The 19361-nt window shown below is 42.2% G+C and overlaps 1 protein-coding gene across 1 annotated transcript in view; it reads left to right on the forward strand.

Moving 5' to 3' along the window:
- mlphb (melanophilin b) overlaps positions 1-19361 on the forward strand; it is a 48216-nt gene that overhangs the window by 16892 nt on the left and 11963 nt on the right. Inside the window, exons 3-9 of the mRNA XM_083776694.1 lie at positions 3308-3529; positions 4166-4299; positions 10374-10438; positions 14829-14924; positions 15534-15708; positions 16611-16849; positions 19036-19119. Coding sequence (XP_083632820.1) covers positions 3308-3529; positions 4166-4299; positions 10374-10438; positions 14829-14924; positions 15534-15708; positions 16611-16849; positions 19036-19119 — 1015 coding nt within the window. The remainder of the gene's footprint in view (positions 1-3307; positions 3530-4165; positions 4300-10373; positions 10439-14828; positions 14925-15533; positions 15709-16610; positions 16850-19035; positions 19120-19361) is intronic.

Here is a 19361-nt window from a genome sequence, read left to right on the forward strand (position 1 = left end):
GTGCATTAAATATTTTTTTCACAAGACAACACCGTGCAGGGAAAATAAATATAAGGTGCAAGGTGTAAATTTTAGTTCATATAGTGCATCAATGTTGCCGGTGTTTAAAGTGGTGGTGAGCTGTGTGTTTTAACGAAATGCCTGTGTAAAGGCCTTCGGAAAAGTCATTTTTATGAAACCTCATATTTGGTGATGAAATCATTCAGATTTGTGTGTGTGTGTGTGTGTGTGTGTGTGTGTGTGTGTGTGTGTGTGTGTGTGTGTGTGTGTGTGTGTGTGTGTGTGTTATTATTCACTTTTATTTTGAGCCATGTCCTGGAACAGAGATGGTTGCCATAGCAACATGACATGAAGGAAACAAACAACATAAGATCATACGAACATCATACGCAAAATACATGAAAAGACATCAAACGTACATGTTGAATGACATCAAACATCACTATTGTGATTACACATACATTATTATCATTTACTGTACATTAGAAACGTGTCAGAACACTGCACATGTATGCATACATGATGGTGGGCTTTGATTTGGGTGTAGAGTAGACTTGTCACAATCCGTGTCACGTTCTGTTTTCCTGTTGTGTTCTCTTAAGAACACAACCCTTGTTAGTCACCTGTGTCTCTTCTCTTGTTCCTTGTGTATTCCTTGTATTTTGAATCCCTAGTTCCTAGTATTTGGTCCTCATATCACTTACCCAGTGCATGTCCCTTGTGTTTTGGGGCTCTGGCAGTATGTCCTGCTTTTGGGTCGTACCTTATCCTGTCTCGCAGTTTTAGCATGACGTAAAGTAGACAGCTAGAGCTAGTATATTATTTAAATGGATGACATACAGAGAGCTGGTTCAGTTACAGTTTCCATAAATGTTTAAGGTAAATACACTGAAAATGTAATGTGTTGTAATTGACAGCCAAAAAATGTGTTTTACAAAAACATATTGTGTCTCCCCTGGTGGCACAATAAAAGGCAGATGTGAAATAAGCAGGTCAAAGGTTTTTCCTTGTCCTCTAGGGAGTGTGCATGCAAAGTTTCACGCATATCGGTGCAGTTATTTGTAAAAAACACAAATTGGCTTGTTATAACACCAACATGAGGCTGATTTTAAATTTCGTCCTTGGCCTAGGGGGAATGTTTGCGCAAAATGTCATGTAAATTGCACGCTGCGTTCATGATTTGAGGCATTTTGTTCAAAACAGACCAATCCTGCAAACTTTGAAAGCCAATCAGGATGGAATATGGAAAATCGGACAGATCCCTGTTGATCACATGACTACAGAGATAGTGTTTTGCAAAAATTAAGTTAAATTAAGTGGCATTAACGGATAACATTAATGTATCGTCCAGTTTGGGATAAGAGATTTACCATAAAAAGCATGAATTGAAATAACTTTTCATAAATGGGGTCTGGTAAAACATATGGTACTGTAACGGACGTGCAGTTAAAGTGATTAAAGAGGCTTAGTCCACATGAACTTCTTCCACCTGTTGCATACGGACGGAGTGAGAACAATCATCTTCCATCAATAGACACATTAATCCCCTGTTCTTACTGATCACCTTATCTTTTTTGCAGGCATACTGTAGCTTTGAAGTTTTAGCTTTGATGTTTTTCTATCTGTTTCTAAACTTTCTAGATGTTTATTGTGGTCTCTTGAAGGATATAAATATTTCTCACTTTCAAATTGTATATATAAAACATCATTGCATTCATGTTGTGTATGAATTATGATGCTCCTTACAGATTGGAGAGGGGCATTAACGTTTCAATAAAAAATGAAAGTCTCCTGGGCCTATAGCTACAATGATGGGATTTGCCCTTGGTCTGTTCATATCAGTTTTGTATTCCCTGGAGACAGAGGGAGTAAAAAGGGAATGCCTTTTGTTGCCTGGGGTCCAGTTTTTCAACTTTGTTCCCACTTCCCAGATGTGAAAACAAAATAACTACAGGCATGTAGAGTCTTTGTTCTTTTGAATTTCTTTGGTTTGTTGGTACATTGTGTACAGGCTCTGACTGTGAAGCCCCATGACGTTACTTATTCTCTATTAACTTTATGCCTCAAGCAATATTATAGATATAGACGGACCGCCGGCCATTTAGAGATGTAGAAATTGTTGTACTTGTTGCGACTGCAGGTCGCATTTACTATGAAAACGGGCATTTCCCGTCAGTCCTTCTGTCCGTTCGTCACCCCACGCCTCCATATATGGTCACGCATCGTGACATCATGTCTAGGCACCCACGCCTCCATATATGGTCATGCCTCGTGACATCACGTGACATAATCAGGGATCGCCATATATGGGCATATAGTCGCAACGTAGATGACATCGTCAGGGGCCCTTCCCCATAGGAATGTCAATATATGGCCATATAATTTCCCGTTGGTTCGTTGGTTCATTCATCACCTATAGATCTGCATATACTGTATGGAGCCGGCCTGTAACTCTACATCTGACCTGAAACCTTTAGGTCTTCATATATGGAGCTCACCTGTTCTGACATTCCATATGTTGATCCTCCCCACCCGTCCTTCCTGTTCTGACATGTCCATATGTTGATCTGACCTCATCAAACCGTGTACACTCAAGACACTCTCCATATATGGCCAGTACAGAATTAATTCAATTTGTTGATTTGACCCCCCCATTTCAAAGCGCCAGCTCGCAGCTATCTGCCGTCACCCAGGTGGATGTGTGCTCGCATCTCGCCCTCAGGGAGTCTTAAAGCCTATTCATAGTCTGGATTTTCGGTGGTGAGGTGACCACCGAAATAACGTTGAGCGGTGGTGAGTAAAAAGGGCTGGAGCGGTGGCGGTGGTTTGCTCTTCACCGCAGCTTGTGACGTCATGTTGTAGTTCGGTGGTCACCCCACCACCGTAAATCCAGACTATGTATGAGCCTTTACTGGTGGTTATTTAAGGTGATTAGATTTTCAGTGGAATTTGTAGTTTCAGTGAACACCTGTCAGTGCACTCAAACATTTATTTATTATTCAACTGTAAAATATCCGGCCTCCATCACACATCATTGTCACAATTGTTTGATAAAAGTGTGTGTGTGTGTGTGTGTGTGTGTGTGTGTGTGTGTGTGTGTGTGTGTGTGTGTGTGTGTGTGTGTGTGTGTGTGTGTGTGTGTGTGTGTGTGTGTGTGTGTGTGTGTGTGTGTGTGTGTGTGTGTGTGTGTGTGTGTGTGTGTGTGTGTGTGTGTGTGTGTGTATTTAGTATATTATATACTGTGCACAAGAGAGTGAGTGGTACAACTGTTCCATGGCTTTCTCCTCTCCGCCATGTCTTTATTCAGGGACCTGAAGACCCAGATCGAGAAGGAAGACACTAAGAGAGAGTTGTTGGGCAGGAAGAGCAGTCTCGCAGAGTCGCACTGTATCCGTTGTCTGCAGCCCTTCAAGTTCCTGGTCAACAGCAAACGCCTGTGTCTGGACTGCAACTTGTACACCTGCAAGTCCTGCAGCCGCTACAACAAAAAGGAATGTGGCTGGGTGTGTGACCCCTGTCGCATGACAAGGTAAGACAAACTTACAGGGGCCTCTAGCTCAGGCACACCGCTAAATACTGGTCTATGTCAGCTGCATGTGTGTTATGAGTGATGAGTAGCGTAAGATTTCAAGTTGTACAGTAATCATTATTTGTCACAATTGTCTTTTGGATGACTGTCGAAGGCTCCCATTCGCTGCAATGTGGCACTGATCTGCTATTGACATGCATAGTTGAATCTGATGCATGTAATCTACAATACGCTGTCTGATCATCATCCAGCCCCAGAGGATCTGGCTCTGGCTGCACGCAAAAGCAGATGTTCAGGGATAGTTCAACGGCTGTTTGTGTTCCCAGTGTGAGCAGTACGTTGTCTAACATTTTAGGCATTTTAGCTGACTTCTTACTCATACAGATCATAATGTACTCAAGTACATAGTGTACTTGAGTACACTATGTAGTTTCATTTATTACTCAAAGATGTTGACTAGACATCTATTTGACTTGACATCTATTTGACTAAACATTTCTAGTCAACGATGTTGACTAGACATCTAAAGATGTTGACTAGACATCTATCGATAACTATCACATCTGTGACATCTAAGTTACAGTTCTTCTGCCACTCTGTATCACTGCACCTTTTGATCACCTCTCCTCTCTACAGGGTCCTGAAGATCGGCACATTGGAGTGGTACCACGAGAATGTGCGTGCACGTTTCAAACGCTTTGGCAGTGCTAAGGTCATGCGATCACTCTTCAAGAGGCTGAATGGAGAACACAGTACCACGCAGCATGACGGTGGGAACACCAACATTTCTTATTATTGTCTCCACCAGGCCGAAGGCATGGGGAGAGAGTATGTTTTGTACTCCGTCCATCCGTGTGTCCGTCCGTCTGTGTGTCCGTCCGTCCAGCTGTCTGTGACCAGCTAATCTCTGGCACCGTTGGCTTGATCGCAGCCTTACTCTGCAGTCTGCACACACACTCCCTGAATGCCAGAGCTGAACCTCTGCCCAAAAGTTTTCACATTGGCCTGTTATAGCGCCGCTTTGTGCAACACACATTTTTGGACAGTACACCTACAGATTTTGTCCAAACATCACGCAAATTGGTACACAGTCTCTAGAGCCATTCAACGAAACGGGTCTTTTAGATTTTTCAGACTCCATCCTGATTGGCTAAGATTGGCTTCCAAAGTTCGCAGGACTGCTCTGTTTCAAACAAAATGCCGCAAATCATGAACACATTGCGTGATTTCCGTGAAATGTTGCACACTCAGCCTCATGGTGGCGCTATAACTGGCCGATTAGTGTTTTACCTATAACTGCACCGACTTGTATGCACGCTCCCTAGAGGCCAAGGAAAAACCTTTGCCTGGAACTTTTCACATCTGCTCTTCATAGCGCCACCAGGAGGCCGACATATGTAAAACACATTTTACTTCAGATTTTATCCAATTTTCACGCAAATCGGCTCTCCATAGTCATGTGATCAAGACGGGTTTGTTTGATTTCTCATAATCAATCCTGATTGGCTACGATTTGCTTCTAAAGTTTTCAGGAGTAGCCCGTTTTGTACAAATCGCCACAACTCCTCAATGCAGCTACCGATTGCGGTGAAATTGTGCATGCATATTGCCATATTCCCACTAGGCTAAGGAAGAAATGCCACTTGACAGTTTTCAAATCAGCCTCATGGTGGCGCTACAACAGGCCAAGTCGCATCACACACACACACACACACACACAAAGAAATGTTTATATTACTCCTAAATATTTGGCCAAACACACTAGTATCCTCCTGGTGGAGACCTGTGCCCAGAAGGGCACTTTTTCTAGTTATTATTATTATTATTATTATTATTATTATTATTTTAATATCTTTTCACAGCTATGTGCTATCCTGTTTAGAGCATAAATGTATAATGGTTATGCTGTCAAATTGCGCTATGACGAGAAGTTTGAGTCCAAACCAGAAGGCTGCTGGTCTCAAACCCTGAACTAATTGCTTAAGTCTGTGTGGGATGTGACAAAACTCTTTCCTGTTTTGTCAACTAAAACATTTGCTTGGCTCTTAATGGAACTGTGTGAATTTAACGCAGACTCAGCCAACGTCCTCTAGTGAAACAACTTGTAAAGACATTTTCTAGGATTTTAGTAAACTAAAATCCTAGAAAATGTCTTCATATCAAGGTCAGAATGTGAATCTGAGGAGGCCTACTCTTTCAAACTTCCATCTGTTCCTCTCATTCCATTGCTAGCCCAGAGGAGACATCAGGTCAGAAGGGAGCCACAGCGTGCCAGCTCCCAGAGTGATGGAAATCTGTTGTAGCTTTTCCTCATATCTTGAAATCCACAGTAAATTAAAAGCTTCACGGAGAAGCAGTATTGTTCTGTAGTGTACCTGTAACTGCTTGGTTTTGCAGCAGGGCTACATAACATGTATTGTGATTCATAAATCATAATATAATAACCTAATGTAATCACAATAAACAAAACTGAGAAATAATATAAATAATTAAAACATTCCAAGTTTATGTGTGGAGCCCAAAGACATTTTACAGATGCTGCAGACGTACAGGGTTAAACTTGGGGCACTATACGTCCGGCCCAGTGACTTCTCAACAGTTAAGTAAGGTATTCTCTTCTTGCAGACAGTAAGGCCCACAGCAGCACGTTGCCAAATCTAACAGAGGGATTTTAATCTCTTCCATCTTCTCTGATTTTCCGCCTCCCCCAGCTGTGTGTACTGAGCACTCCTCAAGTGACCAGCAGTACTCAGGAACTTGTGTGTTGACTCGGGTGAACATTATTGCTGCTGTGAGGAAAAGCTCTATTTGTGTTTGTTGCGTGTTTGAAGTCTAACGTGGTGACGATGGGCGATTTATCTAAGTCCCGTTAGCTGCATCTCTGCTCCCTCTCTCAAACACAAGTGATAACATCCTTCTACACCCGAGGCTGAAAACACATCTGTCATACGATGGGTAGCGCATGGGCATTCTGTAAACAGAGAGAGCAGCTCCTACTAGGATGTGACCAGTGGTGGACAATGTACTTGAGCTAAAGTATAGACAAGTATAATAGACAAGTATAATAGGCTACTCAAAGAATTGACTTACTGTAAGTGCAGTACTCAAGTAAAGGTACTTTGTTACTGTCCACCGCTGGATGTGACTGTTATGTCCTGTTTGTGGCTCAATATAGTTGTTCTGATTCAAAATGCACCTTAATATTGTTGCCGTCAGTCTGCTGTCACCCAGGCGGATGCGTGCACACGACCTCGCCCTTTAGGCCGAGGTCGCTTCTCGCCCTCAGGCGTCTTACTGGTCTTACTGGCTATTTCTGCTACTTTTGTGTGACACTGTATGACAAAGTAGGACATTCATTTATGAAAAAAGCATAAAATGTGGACATGAGAGGTTCCTGCCTGACAGCGATGATATACAGCATAACTGTAACTATGCAGTTGCAGCATAACACAGCGGGTTGCCAAGTGAGTTCACAATGCATACATCATCATGAGATCAATGCGTTTATAAGAGGCTCCTGGTACCGTTTACACTGAGTCACCCTGGAGGGTTGTGGGAAGGGACTCGGAGTGAGACGGGCGGTTTACTGGGGCCCGTGGGGCCATGTGATCATCCAATCACATGTCTCTAATTCTTTGCAATGGAGATAGAGGGAGGGAGGGAGGGAGATGGAGGGAGATATGAGAGAGAGAGAGAGAGAGAGAGAGAGACTGATAAGGCAGAAGAACAGGGAGTAAGTGAGAGAATTAAGGAGGGTGACGGGGAGGGGCGAGAGTGGAGAAAAGAGTGAGAGAGAGAGCGCAGAGGTTCATTTGTAAACCTCATATGTACATGATATATGTACGTATAAGTGTACTATGATGTGGTTCAACTTCAAATGTGTTGAATAGATTTATGTGAGCCATACTTTTGACATCCTATGTGAGCACACTGTATGTGTGCTCATTTTGCACAGACTGGCCCACCACAACTGGCACACAAATAATCTACGCTGCCCCATTGAAAAAATAAAATAGATCATATCAGTCAAAAAATGACAGTAACTATATGTAATTTGTACCGATTTGCATGATGTCTGGACAAAATCTGTAGGAGTAATTTCAAAAATCACACCTGTGTTAAGTGAGGGGCGATCTTATCATCGTACATCATCATACATCATCTCGTTCCGGCCAATCAGAATTTGCGTCCTCACCTTCGCCTTCAATTTGTATACAGTTTGTATTACGCAAGGTTTGTGTTTACGCGAACACTCAATATTGTCCATTCATTGTCAATGGGATTTAATGTTTGTGTTAGCACATACACCAAAAGCTGGACATAGGAGGGGCGTAGTGAGTGTGTCAGTAGTGAGTAGTGTAGTGAGTGTGTCATTAATGCTCAGCTAGTGCAAAAGGAGAGCAAATGAATGGATGAGGAGAACGGATCCGTGTTCGAGGCTGCCATGATGATGATGGTGGTGGTGGTCTCATGATGTCTTCTATGTGTTTTACAGAACCCAATGAATATGATACATCGAGCATCCCAGAGACCAGTGGTAGGTTCACAACTTCACAACCATCTCTACAGACTCTACTCCAATAGTCCATTTCGTTCCATTTGTAAACTCTTATATGCTGCTTCTAATGTTTTGAAACCTGAAACCTTTTGAAAGTGGCACAAAACAGTTTCAGATGGGGATCCGCGGCCAAATACAGTATATAAATATCAATTTGGGGGTCCTTGATACGAAATATTTTTAGAACTATTGTTTTTAGAGGTCTTAAAGGGATATTTCACTTTCAAAAATACTTTTGGTAATTTTATTTTCATCTACTCAGGCTTTTGTGAACATCCCAGAGTAGACTGTTTTTATGTTACTCGATTCAGTATTCAAACTCCATTTTAACCATGTATAGATTCATCGAAAACACCCGTCCTTTTTTCTGGTGACTGATACATGCCCTCCTAATACGTGATACCGTGTTTTTCGGTTTATCTAGGATGGTTAAAATGACAAAATTAGTGCACAAACGAGCACGTGAAAATCGCCGCATCAGTTGCTCCCCGTCTGAAAAGGCCATGACGTCACCCCTTTTTCAACCAGATCCTATTTGAACCCATTTTGGACTGAGGCCGATTCTAAAAAGCCCTCTAAATCCTGACCTAAGCTTTCGGAAAAACTTCAAAAAAGCATCAAAGTTTTTTTGATTTTTGAATACTGTACATACTATACAGAACCCCAAGAGGGGTTTCCGTCCAGAAGGGTTAGAACACCAAAAGGGGTTCCCGCCAGGAATGGGTTTTTAATGTTGTTTAGGACAAAAAACACTTTCATGGGGGATCTTCATGACCAAAATTTGTCATGAAAATGTGCCACACCTCCACGCAGCCTCCCCCCTCTCCACAAAGAGAGGCAGTGCACGAAACCATTATGGTCATTGTAGGAACACAGCAATCCAGTCAAACACACAGACTCATGATTATAGGAGTTAGTTGTTCCCATTACTGAAGCCTTTTATTGATGAGAACATTAAACCTCTAGAACGTTTGTAGCTCTGGTGGGTACAGAGGTTCTGGACCCTGCCAGGTGGCTGTGGCTAGGCTGGCATTAGCTAGGCTGGCATTAGCCTGGCATGCTTAGCTGGGGTCTGGAGGCATGCCATACAGGGGAGGGGTAGTAAAAGAAGGTTAAGGGAAGGTTTAGTCACCGAGATTTGCTATTCGTCAGCATTTGCTTGCTTTGTGTGTGTGTGTGTGTGCGTGTGCGTGTGCGTGTGCGTGCGTGCGTGCGTGCGTGCGTGCGTGCGTGCGTGCGTGTGCATTGATTGATTCTTTATTGTCTGAAATGTGTTGTGCATCATTAGTAGAACAAGAGTGTAGTGTACCGTACTGAACAAACAAAACAGTACAGTTACTGTACAGTTAACAACCAGTAATAATCGCAATCACAATACACAATGAGGCCCTTCAACATAGTCTAACCTTATTAAATGGTGGAACCTTGTATCTCCTCTAATGGTAAGAATGTGCAACCCAGTCTTGGGTCACAGCCCAACCGCTGAGAAACATGGTTCTGTTAACCTTCAGATTTCAACCCTATGACTTTTCTGAAAAGCTGAAACGCTGTTCCTTATGTTTTCTGTTTCTGATCCTCTCTCTCTCTCTCTCTCTCTCTCTCTCTCCCTCTTTCTCTCTCCCTCTTTCTCTCTCCCTCTCCCTCTCTCTCTCTCTCTCTCTCTCCCTCTCCCTCTCTCTCTCTCTCTCTCTCCCTCTCCCTCTCTCTCTCTCTCTCTCTCTCTCTCTCTCTCTCTCTCTCTCTCTCTCTCTCTCTCTCTCCCCCCTTTCTCTCTGTGATCTGTTGTTCTCACTTCCAGTCTAGCTCGCCCTCCCATCCTGCGTCTCCTTAATTCAATAAAGTGGATCAGAATGTAGTGGAGAAATGAGGCTGGCTCATAAACACACTCATAAAAGTGGACTGACAAACACAGTGTTTCTGTTCCCTATCTCTTGTGGTATGTGTAGCTCCATGCCAGATAGAAATATAAAACATTTCATTTGATGCTTCTTGTTATGGAAGCTATTCTGTAAGCAAGCGTCTGAAATACCCATAAGTAGAGGCTGTGAAGATCCTTACACACACTGCCATTGTTAGCACCCCATGCACACACTAGGACTGTATTTGTACAAAATATATATTAATAGTGCCAGAATGGGCTTGAGTAACGAGTAGCTGGCTATGTTGTAATAATAATAATAATAATTATTATTATTATTATTACTATTATTATTATTATTATTATTATTATTATTATTATTATGTGTCTCTTTAAAGCCTCCCATTAACATATTTTTTCTTCCTTAGTGGACGGATATGAGGACACAAGCTACAACAACATGGATGCCACGGATGGACAACACTACAAAGGGGTACTGCACTGCACACCTTAAAGAATGTTTGGAAATGTTTCACTGTGTGAACTTCGTTGATCAACGTAAAAACCTTTGTTCTTGAATAGTTTACGAGGGCATTGCACCTAGTGGCCCCTATTGGCAGAGGGGAGAATAGCTGTAGTTTTTTATGTTTGCGTGACTACCACACTGTGGTAGTTGTCATCACAGGTCCAACATACGCAGACATGAACTGCAACCGTGAAATGAAAAAGATAAAAAGGGATATTACAGAAACGACTCCTATTACTATTAGAAATGCCTTGCCATTCTACCAGTAATGCTAATCTACCAATAGGCCGATGATTGACTACTCCATGGAATCTAGCAGCTACAGTACATAGCTGCACAATGAGAGACTAATTCAATGTAATGTTTTCACCTCGCTGAAGAAGGAATGCATGATTAATTGATTATGCATGTTTGTTGTGCTCTCCAAATTCAGCAGGCCAGCAGCCTGACAACACCCCCCCCCCCCCCCCCCCCTCCTTATTTTGATGCAGTAATCTGATTGTAGGTCAGCCTAATCATCATGCAAGTTACACAGCACTTCATGCGTTTCACTCCTGAATATAACGCTGAGCATGGGTCTTCACATAATGATAAACAGACCCAGGACCCATGGTAATAGAATTTGAACCGAATTGACCATATTATATAACTGACCTTGTGTCTCGAGTGTATTTTTGGGTGGACCCGTGAAGACCTCGACTGTGCAGATCTTTTTATTTTTGTTATTTCATTTGGCATCCTCTGTGATACAGATGGAGACGGCAGAATGAATTGATTGATAATTCCACCTGCTGATAAATACTTCCTAAGCCTATACTGTAGCCTATAGTTCATCATACAACAAATAGACATTTTCAGATCTGTGTGAATTAATTTTGAGGGGTAATGTTCTGAAATTGTTGGCCTTTTTCTAAAATAGTTTTATTTTCCTGTAATTATACGTGCCCAAAATAGGGATGCCAGGTAAGTGGTTAACTGTCTCTGATTTACATAATGTTTAATAAACCTCTTTAATAAGCCACTATACATTATCCCACTCATAAGCAAACTCAACAATATGACACAATATATTGATTTTAAAATAAAGTATTTATTATTTATTAAGTTAGAAGTTTCCACTTCCGTAGCCACGTAAACAGAGGCAGAGCAGCAGTCTGTCTTGAGTCTTGACCAACCATTGGCTGTGTTGCATGCACTGATGCCAAGAAGCTGCTGACAGGGTCCTCATCCTGAACAATGTTTAGTGAACCTCAGAGATCTAGGGAGTGTGATTGGTTGTCATGGTGTCCACTGTCCAGATCTCTAAGCCAGGCCATGTACTGTAGTGCACGTGGTGTGTTCACATGAGCATTCTTTCATCTTTCGCTTTAAAGTGACTAGTGCTTAAGTGGTTAAGACTTTTTGAGCCACTCACACTATGTCCCTTTTGATTACATGCAATACTTTGCTGTCTGAGCCTACAATACCCAGGCTTGGTTCTTGAATAGTTTACGAGGGCATTGCGCCTAGTGGCCCCTATTGGCAGAGGGGAGAATAGCTGTAGTTTTTGAGTGGTGCAGCCGCTCCAAAGAACAGTAATGTCTGTTGAGCTTCACACTGTGCACCTGTGCATGATGGGAAGTTTTAGTGTAAAAGCACAGAACAGACTACCAGACGCAAGAGCATTTGTTGACCACCAAGTGTCACTGCTGCACCACTCACTTCAGACAGGTCTGATTTTCTTTGACAGATTGAACCCTGCACACTGAGAAAATGTTTATGGTGCATGTTGTTGGTATTTTCTAATAGCATACAGTCTTTAGTTCTAAGAAGCGTGTGGCTGGAGGTAGACACTCCCTGTACACACATCTACAGAACCAGAAGCAGATTTACAGCCAGACAGGAGAAGTGTAGCAGCTCTGGACCTCTTCATGGATAATTCATGCTGAGACACACATGGAAACATTGTAAACATTACCTGGATGTGTCACCAGCAGTAAAACCACTTACAAGAGGAAATCATAACTAATGGGTGGCTTGCATATGTTGCAAACATATGCAAACATACTTGGCCACTAACTGCACACTATCGTGAGAGTTTAGAGTGTAAAACTTGACCTATAACAGTCATTTTTTTAAACGTTATTTGTTGCATTAATTTACATCCAGGATTGTGCTGCGTTTACTTGATGCACTTCTGTAAGTGTGATGCACGTCTTGGCAGGTCAAAGATCAATCTCCGTTCTGGTGTCAGGCTCAGGCCGACTTTCGTCAACAGTTGGAATGATTCCACACAGCTGGCCAGGGTTAAGGTTAGGCTTGGCGGACACACACCCCATCCCAGTGCATCCTGGGTAAATACCAGGTTGTCATACTGTAGATTCATAACACATGAAAGCGTCTGAGCAGGAGCTGAATGAGACTCTGGTTATGGTCACAAGCTTTTTAAAGAGCAAAGAACAGTCCACTGGAATTCATCATAAAAGCTATTAAAGCATATTTAGCTATAAAGCAAAATACTATTGTTTACACCACAGACTGCAACTTTGTACAGTATGTTTATATTCAATAGTCATGTCTATTGAAGGGGGGATAATATGCTGTGGACTTCTGAGTTCTGCTGGGTTCCAAATACTTTCCCTTTGCTTTGTGTCTGCTTAATTGTGACTTTGAAAACCATTCAAAACTCTATCTAAGGCTACATTGGCGGTTTTAAAAAACCGAAAAAAAGAGGGGGGAAAAGTGTTGCTGCACACTCATTGCTCAGACACTAATTTATTTATAAAAGGCCTACATTAAAGCCGTCCATGCTGCCTTCATCAGGGTTAAGACAGAAAGGATTACCAGGAAACAGTTGGGCTATATCCACTGTTATTGTTCCACTTAGACACAGTGCCCTCTAGTGTTTATAATACAGTAGTGCAGCAGTCACTGACGATATAAAACCAGATGATGCATAATTCACTGACTTCCTGGTCATTGTTGCGAACGCAATGAGCCACTTACTATGAGACCCTGCTGATCATGTCTGTGTGTGTGTCCCGCTGTGACACCACCCGCCCGCCACCAGAGGGCGCAGCTGTAGCACACACACACACACACACACAGGGCGCAGCTGTAGCACACACACACACACACACACACACACACACACACACACACAACCACACACACACGAGCTGCGTTCGCTTCCCGCGTTTGCGCGTCTTACTTGTTTGGTGGAGGAATTACTCAAATTAGACACCATTAGACACAACAAACTCATAACACATAATATGTATACAGTTCCTCTATCATGGATTACAACATTCAATATGATTCTGGTCATTTTGATGTGAAATTCAAAGTATATCATTATCGTGCTTAATGATACATAAAAAACAAAAGTGTGAAGTGAGGGGCGCTCTTTAATATCATCATACATCATCTTATTCCGGCCAATCACAATTTGCGTCCTCACCTTCATCTTCAATGTTTGCAACCCTCAAAGCTGGCCATTCATTGTCAATGGCATTCAATGTTTGCGTTTACACAAACCCTCAAAGCTGGACATAGGAGGGGCTAGCACCCCTCAAAAATGTAGGTTGATGCAAGTTGCTATAACAACATCTGTGAGCTACACATATGCAGTCTTTTGGAAAACTGGGGCGTGCAAAGGAAACTTTGTACGTATGTGGATAATGCACATTTTCCCTTTGGTGGAATGGTCGTATGCGTAATCTTCCTTAATCTCCCATCTTTAGCCTAGTGTTCCAGCTCTGGACACCAGGTGAATGCAATTAACTCTGAAAATAGAAAATCAACAGTACCATCTGTAACATCTGGAGAACCAGACTCTGTGACCTCATAGTTATAGGTCGAGATCTCCAATATAATAGAATTAATATTTAATGAAATTATTTGTGTCGACCCTGCTGTGTTTTCTTTAACTACTTAAATATAATTAGTTGACCGGAGTCCCTCAGGGCTCTATACTATTATGGGAACCAATTTGGTAAAAAATAATTGAGCTGAAACTGTCTTAAGAGAATAGCATTTCTGTTTTCACTCCCTTCGCTGAAAATAGCCGAAGTTCACACCGCACGTTGTGAGCTTTAAGGTCTGATATTTCCTGCAAAGGAAGAAAGGTTTAAGTGGTTATGGCTGGTGGTGTCTTCGACTTTCATTATTTCCCTTCTCTCTTCTCTTCTGTGTCTTCACCTCCTTATTTAATTCCCTCTCATTGCCTCTCTTTCCCTCTTTCCTCGTACCCCTCCTCTCTTTCTCTCTCTTGGTGATGGTGTATCTTTCTATACTATATCATGGTACAGTGTTTCTCTCTCTCTCTTTGTCCTTCTCTTTATTGGTGACGGTGTTTCTGTCCCTCTGCTCTCTGAAGATGAAAAAGGCCAGAAAGTTGCTCGCGGTCCATCCTTTTGATTTCGATCTGGAACCTGATGACTCTGTGCAGTTGATGAGGAGACGTTCGTATCAGGTAAAAAACACCATGGAGTATCCAAACCAAGAAACTCCAAATAATTCTGCTCTATTGTGTTAGTACTCTGCTCTACTATGCCATTTATTCACTATGAAAATAATTCCGGTCCTTGATTGGATGATCCTTGCCCAAAGCCATCTTTACTGTCATTAATGGCACGCCTGCGTTGCAGCAGGAACGAGACGTACAGGCAGCGCAATCATTGCTGATCAGATTGCTTCCTCGAAACGACCTGTTGTATAATTTCTATAAACATATTATTGCACCAAATTAATTAAATTAGTTAAGTTGCAGAAACAGTTCTGATAAACATTTAGGCGATAAATAGGCCATGCAGTTGCTCAATCCTACTATAAATGCAAAATCACTGTCTGTGCATGTGTGTGTCTGTAGTTCACATAGGCTATAGATACATACAACTAAATGGTGATTCATAACTAGTTGCAAACTTGCAATGCACACACCGGTGTTACAGCAGATCTACAAGCTCAGCTATTTTCGGTGTATGACACCAGCTCACAACTATACTGTAATTATAAATCCAGCTTTAGGCATGTTGTTCTGATCTGTCAGCAGTGCTGATGGATACTTCTTTCCTCCATATAGGTTCCAGGCTACCATGACGTGATGGAGAGCGATGTGAGTGAGCCGCATATGACAGAGGCCGAAATGACATGCATGTTCAACCAGATCATAGAGGATAAGCATGTAGAGTACAACCCCAACAACCAACGCCACTACAGCCACAGATTGAGCCTTGCCATGGCTCCACCACGTACTGGTAAAGAAATATGTGTCCAGAACTATCGTCACACGCGTACAAACACAAGCACTCACTCATATCACTCATGAAAACTCATGCCGTTTTATTTTCGTCTTTTGATAGATTTATAAAGTAACTATTTTGGTTGGAGAGTGAAGCGGTTCTGCGGTGTTCCCACTCTCGTTTGTAAACAAGTCGCCACGCTGTTTGAGATGCACCCAGCTGCAGCCTCGCAGACATTTCTCCTAAAGTGTCTCCCTCAAACACATTGTTTTTAGCGACAAGCGGACGAGATCAAATACGTTTGTTTACATCCAACGGCATTCCAATAATACACTTCAGGAGTGGGTGTACAGATTTGAACAAATCAGATCGTTTCGTAGGCATACCTATCGGATCTTCTTTCCACACAAACTAGTCAAAACAAGACAACGTTGACATTTTTTATTAAAAATAAAACCACATGAGTTTTCCTGATGTCATAAACGGTCAGAATCAGCTTTTGCTGTGTTCGCTTATGTGCTAAAGAGTGACTTTGAGAACTGTTTCCCCGTTACAATGGAAGTCAATGAGAGCCTATCTTTATTTCTAATATTTACTTACAAAATGGAGTGAAATAATTCATGGAATGGACTAGTTTGCTCATAACAAGGTAAGAAAACAAACCCTCTTTCTGAGGTCCACACATGCTACAGCAAATATATTTATTTATTGACACTGCTTAACCATTTTGACCAGCATTGAAAGCGTGACCAGGATCCTTATAACCATCGCTAACGTGGTATTGGCCAAGAACGGGCTTGGGTGGGACTTAGCGAACGGCTAATTCATCAGTGATGCGTTGTCTATCTATCTCATGGAATACACCTGTAAAACTGTGATGTAACAAGTTAATTGGTTCTGATTCTGTCTCTACACAGACGATATAATGCTAGTGTACTCGGACAAACCATATATGAGGACTCGCTCGCTCTCTCGGCTCAGTCAGTCCTCGTATGGCAGTGGTAGTGGTGGGGGTCATCGCCACAGCAGCTACCTGCCGGGCCCAGATGACTTTGAGATGGACGAGGACGAGTATCTTCGCTACCCGCTGTATCAGAACCACTCTCGCCTGCAGAGCCACGAGAGTCTGAACTCACAGGCCCTGCAACCACCAGAGGTAGAGTACTTATAATACCGTACTCACATACCTTTACGCACACACACGCACACACACACACACACACACACACACACACGCACACACATACACAAACTGTGTAGTCGCTATGGGTTACCTTACTGAGTACAGTGCTGGCAGTTCAGAGATCTCATACACACATTGCATCAGTTTCTATTCATGTATTTTCAATTTCATACATCTCTGGAAACCCACTGATGAAACATGATCTGTGTTGTGTACCATCACTTTAGTTCATCACTTCACATTCATTACATGAATTACATGTAATTGCATGTACTGTAATTACACTTGCTGACCCTGCAGGTCTTAACATCATCCCAGTGACGTACATAATGTGTGGAATGCGCAGTGGTGTGATTTCCGCAGTTTGGCTAAATCTTCAAAAGATTCATTTTGGATAACGTTAGATTTAAATCAAACACACCCTTTGTACAGTACATCCTCAAGATTAGACCTAATAGGAGAGAATTAGGAACACAGGAAGTGATTTAGCCAGATGATTTTCGCCTGTCATGGTATAAAAGCCCTGATATTATCGCACCCAGCTGGCTCCCGGCTGACTGCCACTTTTCAATATTGAGTGCTGTGCTAAATTTGTCACAGACCAGCTGCGTGGTCGGGGTAAAGCGGACAGTAGTGGATAAAGTACCGTCATTTCCGGACTATAAGGCGCACCTGAATATAAGCCGCACCAGCCAAATTTAGGGAAAATCCCAAATATGTACGTATACAAGCCGCACCGGACTATAAGCCGCAGGTGGAACCCCAGTGGCCGTTTCGTTAGCTCAGAGCCTTAGATGGCTCTGCGTTAGCTGTAAAAATCCATAGATAAGCCGCACCGTTGTATAAGCCGCAGGGTTCAAATCATGGGTAAAAAGGTGCGGCTTATAGTCCGGAAATTACGGTACTCAACCACAGTACTTAGTACTATACTATAGTATATACTAAAGTATACACCTAGTCATATATTACTCACTACAAGTGAAAGTTGCGCTTGAGTTAAAGTAGTATTCAAAAGAATAAATTATAAAGTAGATTTAGCTTTTAACATCAATGCATTGCTGTACTGACATATTTCATATTCAAGTATCCATAAATGTAACACCACTGGCTGGCTGCAGTTATAGTTATATAGTGCTCAGTGTGAATGGCCCTTTAGGCTGCTCAACAGTGCCACTTTAGGTCACCTAGCGGTATTGCAGCTGTTCGTACTCCAAACAGACAGACATACTCATACACACGCGGCCAGTCATTGGAGTGGTGGTTAGGCAGACCTCAAAGATACTGTCTGTCCACCACTTGTATATAGACAGACCAGACAGATATGCCTTGTCTGACATCAAGGATAGCTGTGACACAAGGGAATGTTCTCTGCGAGGCTGCTTGCTTGTGGACTTCTGTCTCATTAGCGAGCAGGTGTGAAATCTGAGTGATTGTGTTGTCTCTGTGAAAGCAAGGAAACAATTGTGTCCGACAAATCTAATATCCACTGTATTATGAGGCATTTTGACATTTTAGACAGGAGGCAGGAGCATCTATTTTGTATGCACACTTAAGAAAAAGAAACATGTTGAATATGAAAGGCAAAACCCCCAGAATAATGAAGTATTTTCTTGCTTCTTGTAAACAATATAATCTGATACCAGGAAGCTGTTATGACTTGGCCAGGTTCATTTTCCACAGGAAACTCTCAATTATTGTGAAATTGCGTTCAGCTGTGAGCTCAGAGCCTCCACATACGGATTAATGCTTTTTATAGTGGAGGACAGCATGAAAATCAAGTGGAAAATAAATTGCAGAACATTTGTATTTGACAGAAATATCTCAATACAATTAGACTGTTGATCAGCTCATCATGATGGATGAAAGATACCAGCGTGGGATCTGATAAACTCACACCACAGCTTGGCAAAAGATTTATTTCTGGGCTATACTTACTGCCTGTATGTTATTTGTGTGTGTGTGTGTGTGTGTGTGTGTGTGTATGTGTGTGTGTGTGTGTGTGTGTGTGTGTGTGTGTGTGTGTGTGTGTGTGTGTGTGTGTGTGTGTGTGTGTGTGTGTGCGTGCGTGCGTGCGTGCGTGTGTGTATGTGCGTGCGCGTGCGTGCGTGTTATTTAAATATATATATATACCGTATATATATATATATGAAAATCTCCAGATTAACGAACTGAACAGACGTATGTCAGCTATTGAGACACTGTTGAACCGTTTGGAACAGAAGGTCACCTCTCCATTTAAACAGGTATGTCATTGTAAATAAACTAACTTCATTGTCACCCAACGCATCCTCTAATTAACATGGTACAAGGTACACTGTAACAGCCGTTCTCTAGACTATAGGACACAGGCTCGACACTGGATTGACGTCAGGCGATCCTCCGCCGTTTTAGTCAATGGAACGGGCATGAACCGCGGACTTAGCTCACGTCGTTATAGGCCTAAATGTGATAAATGCTCCATTTGTACTCACCCATTAAATAATTC

Source organism: Protomyctophum parallelum, assembly GCF_964188405.1.
Source record: "Protomyctophum parallelum genome assembly, chromosome: 11".
NCBI lineage: Eukaryota > Metazoa > Chordata > Actinopteri > Myctophiformes > Myctophidae > Protomyctophum > Protomyctophum parallelum.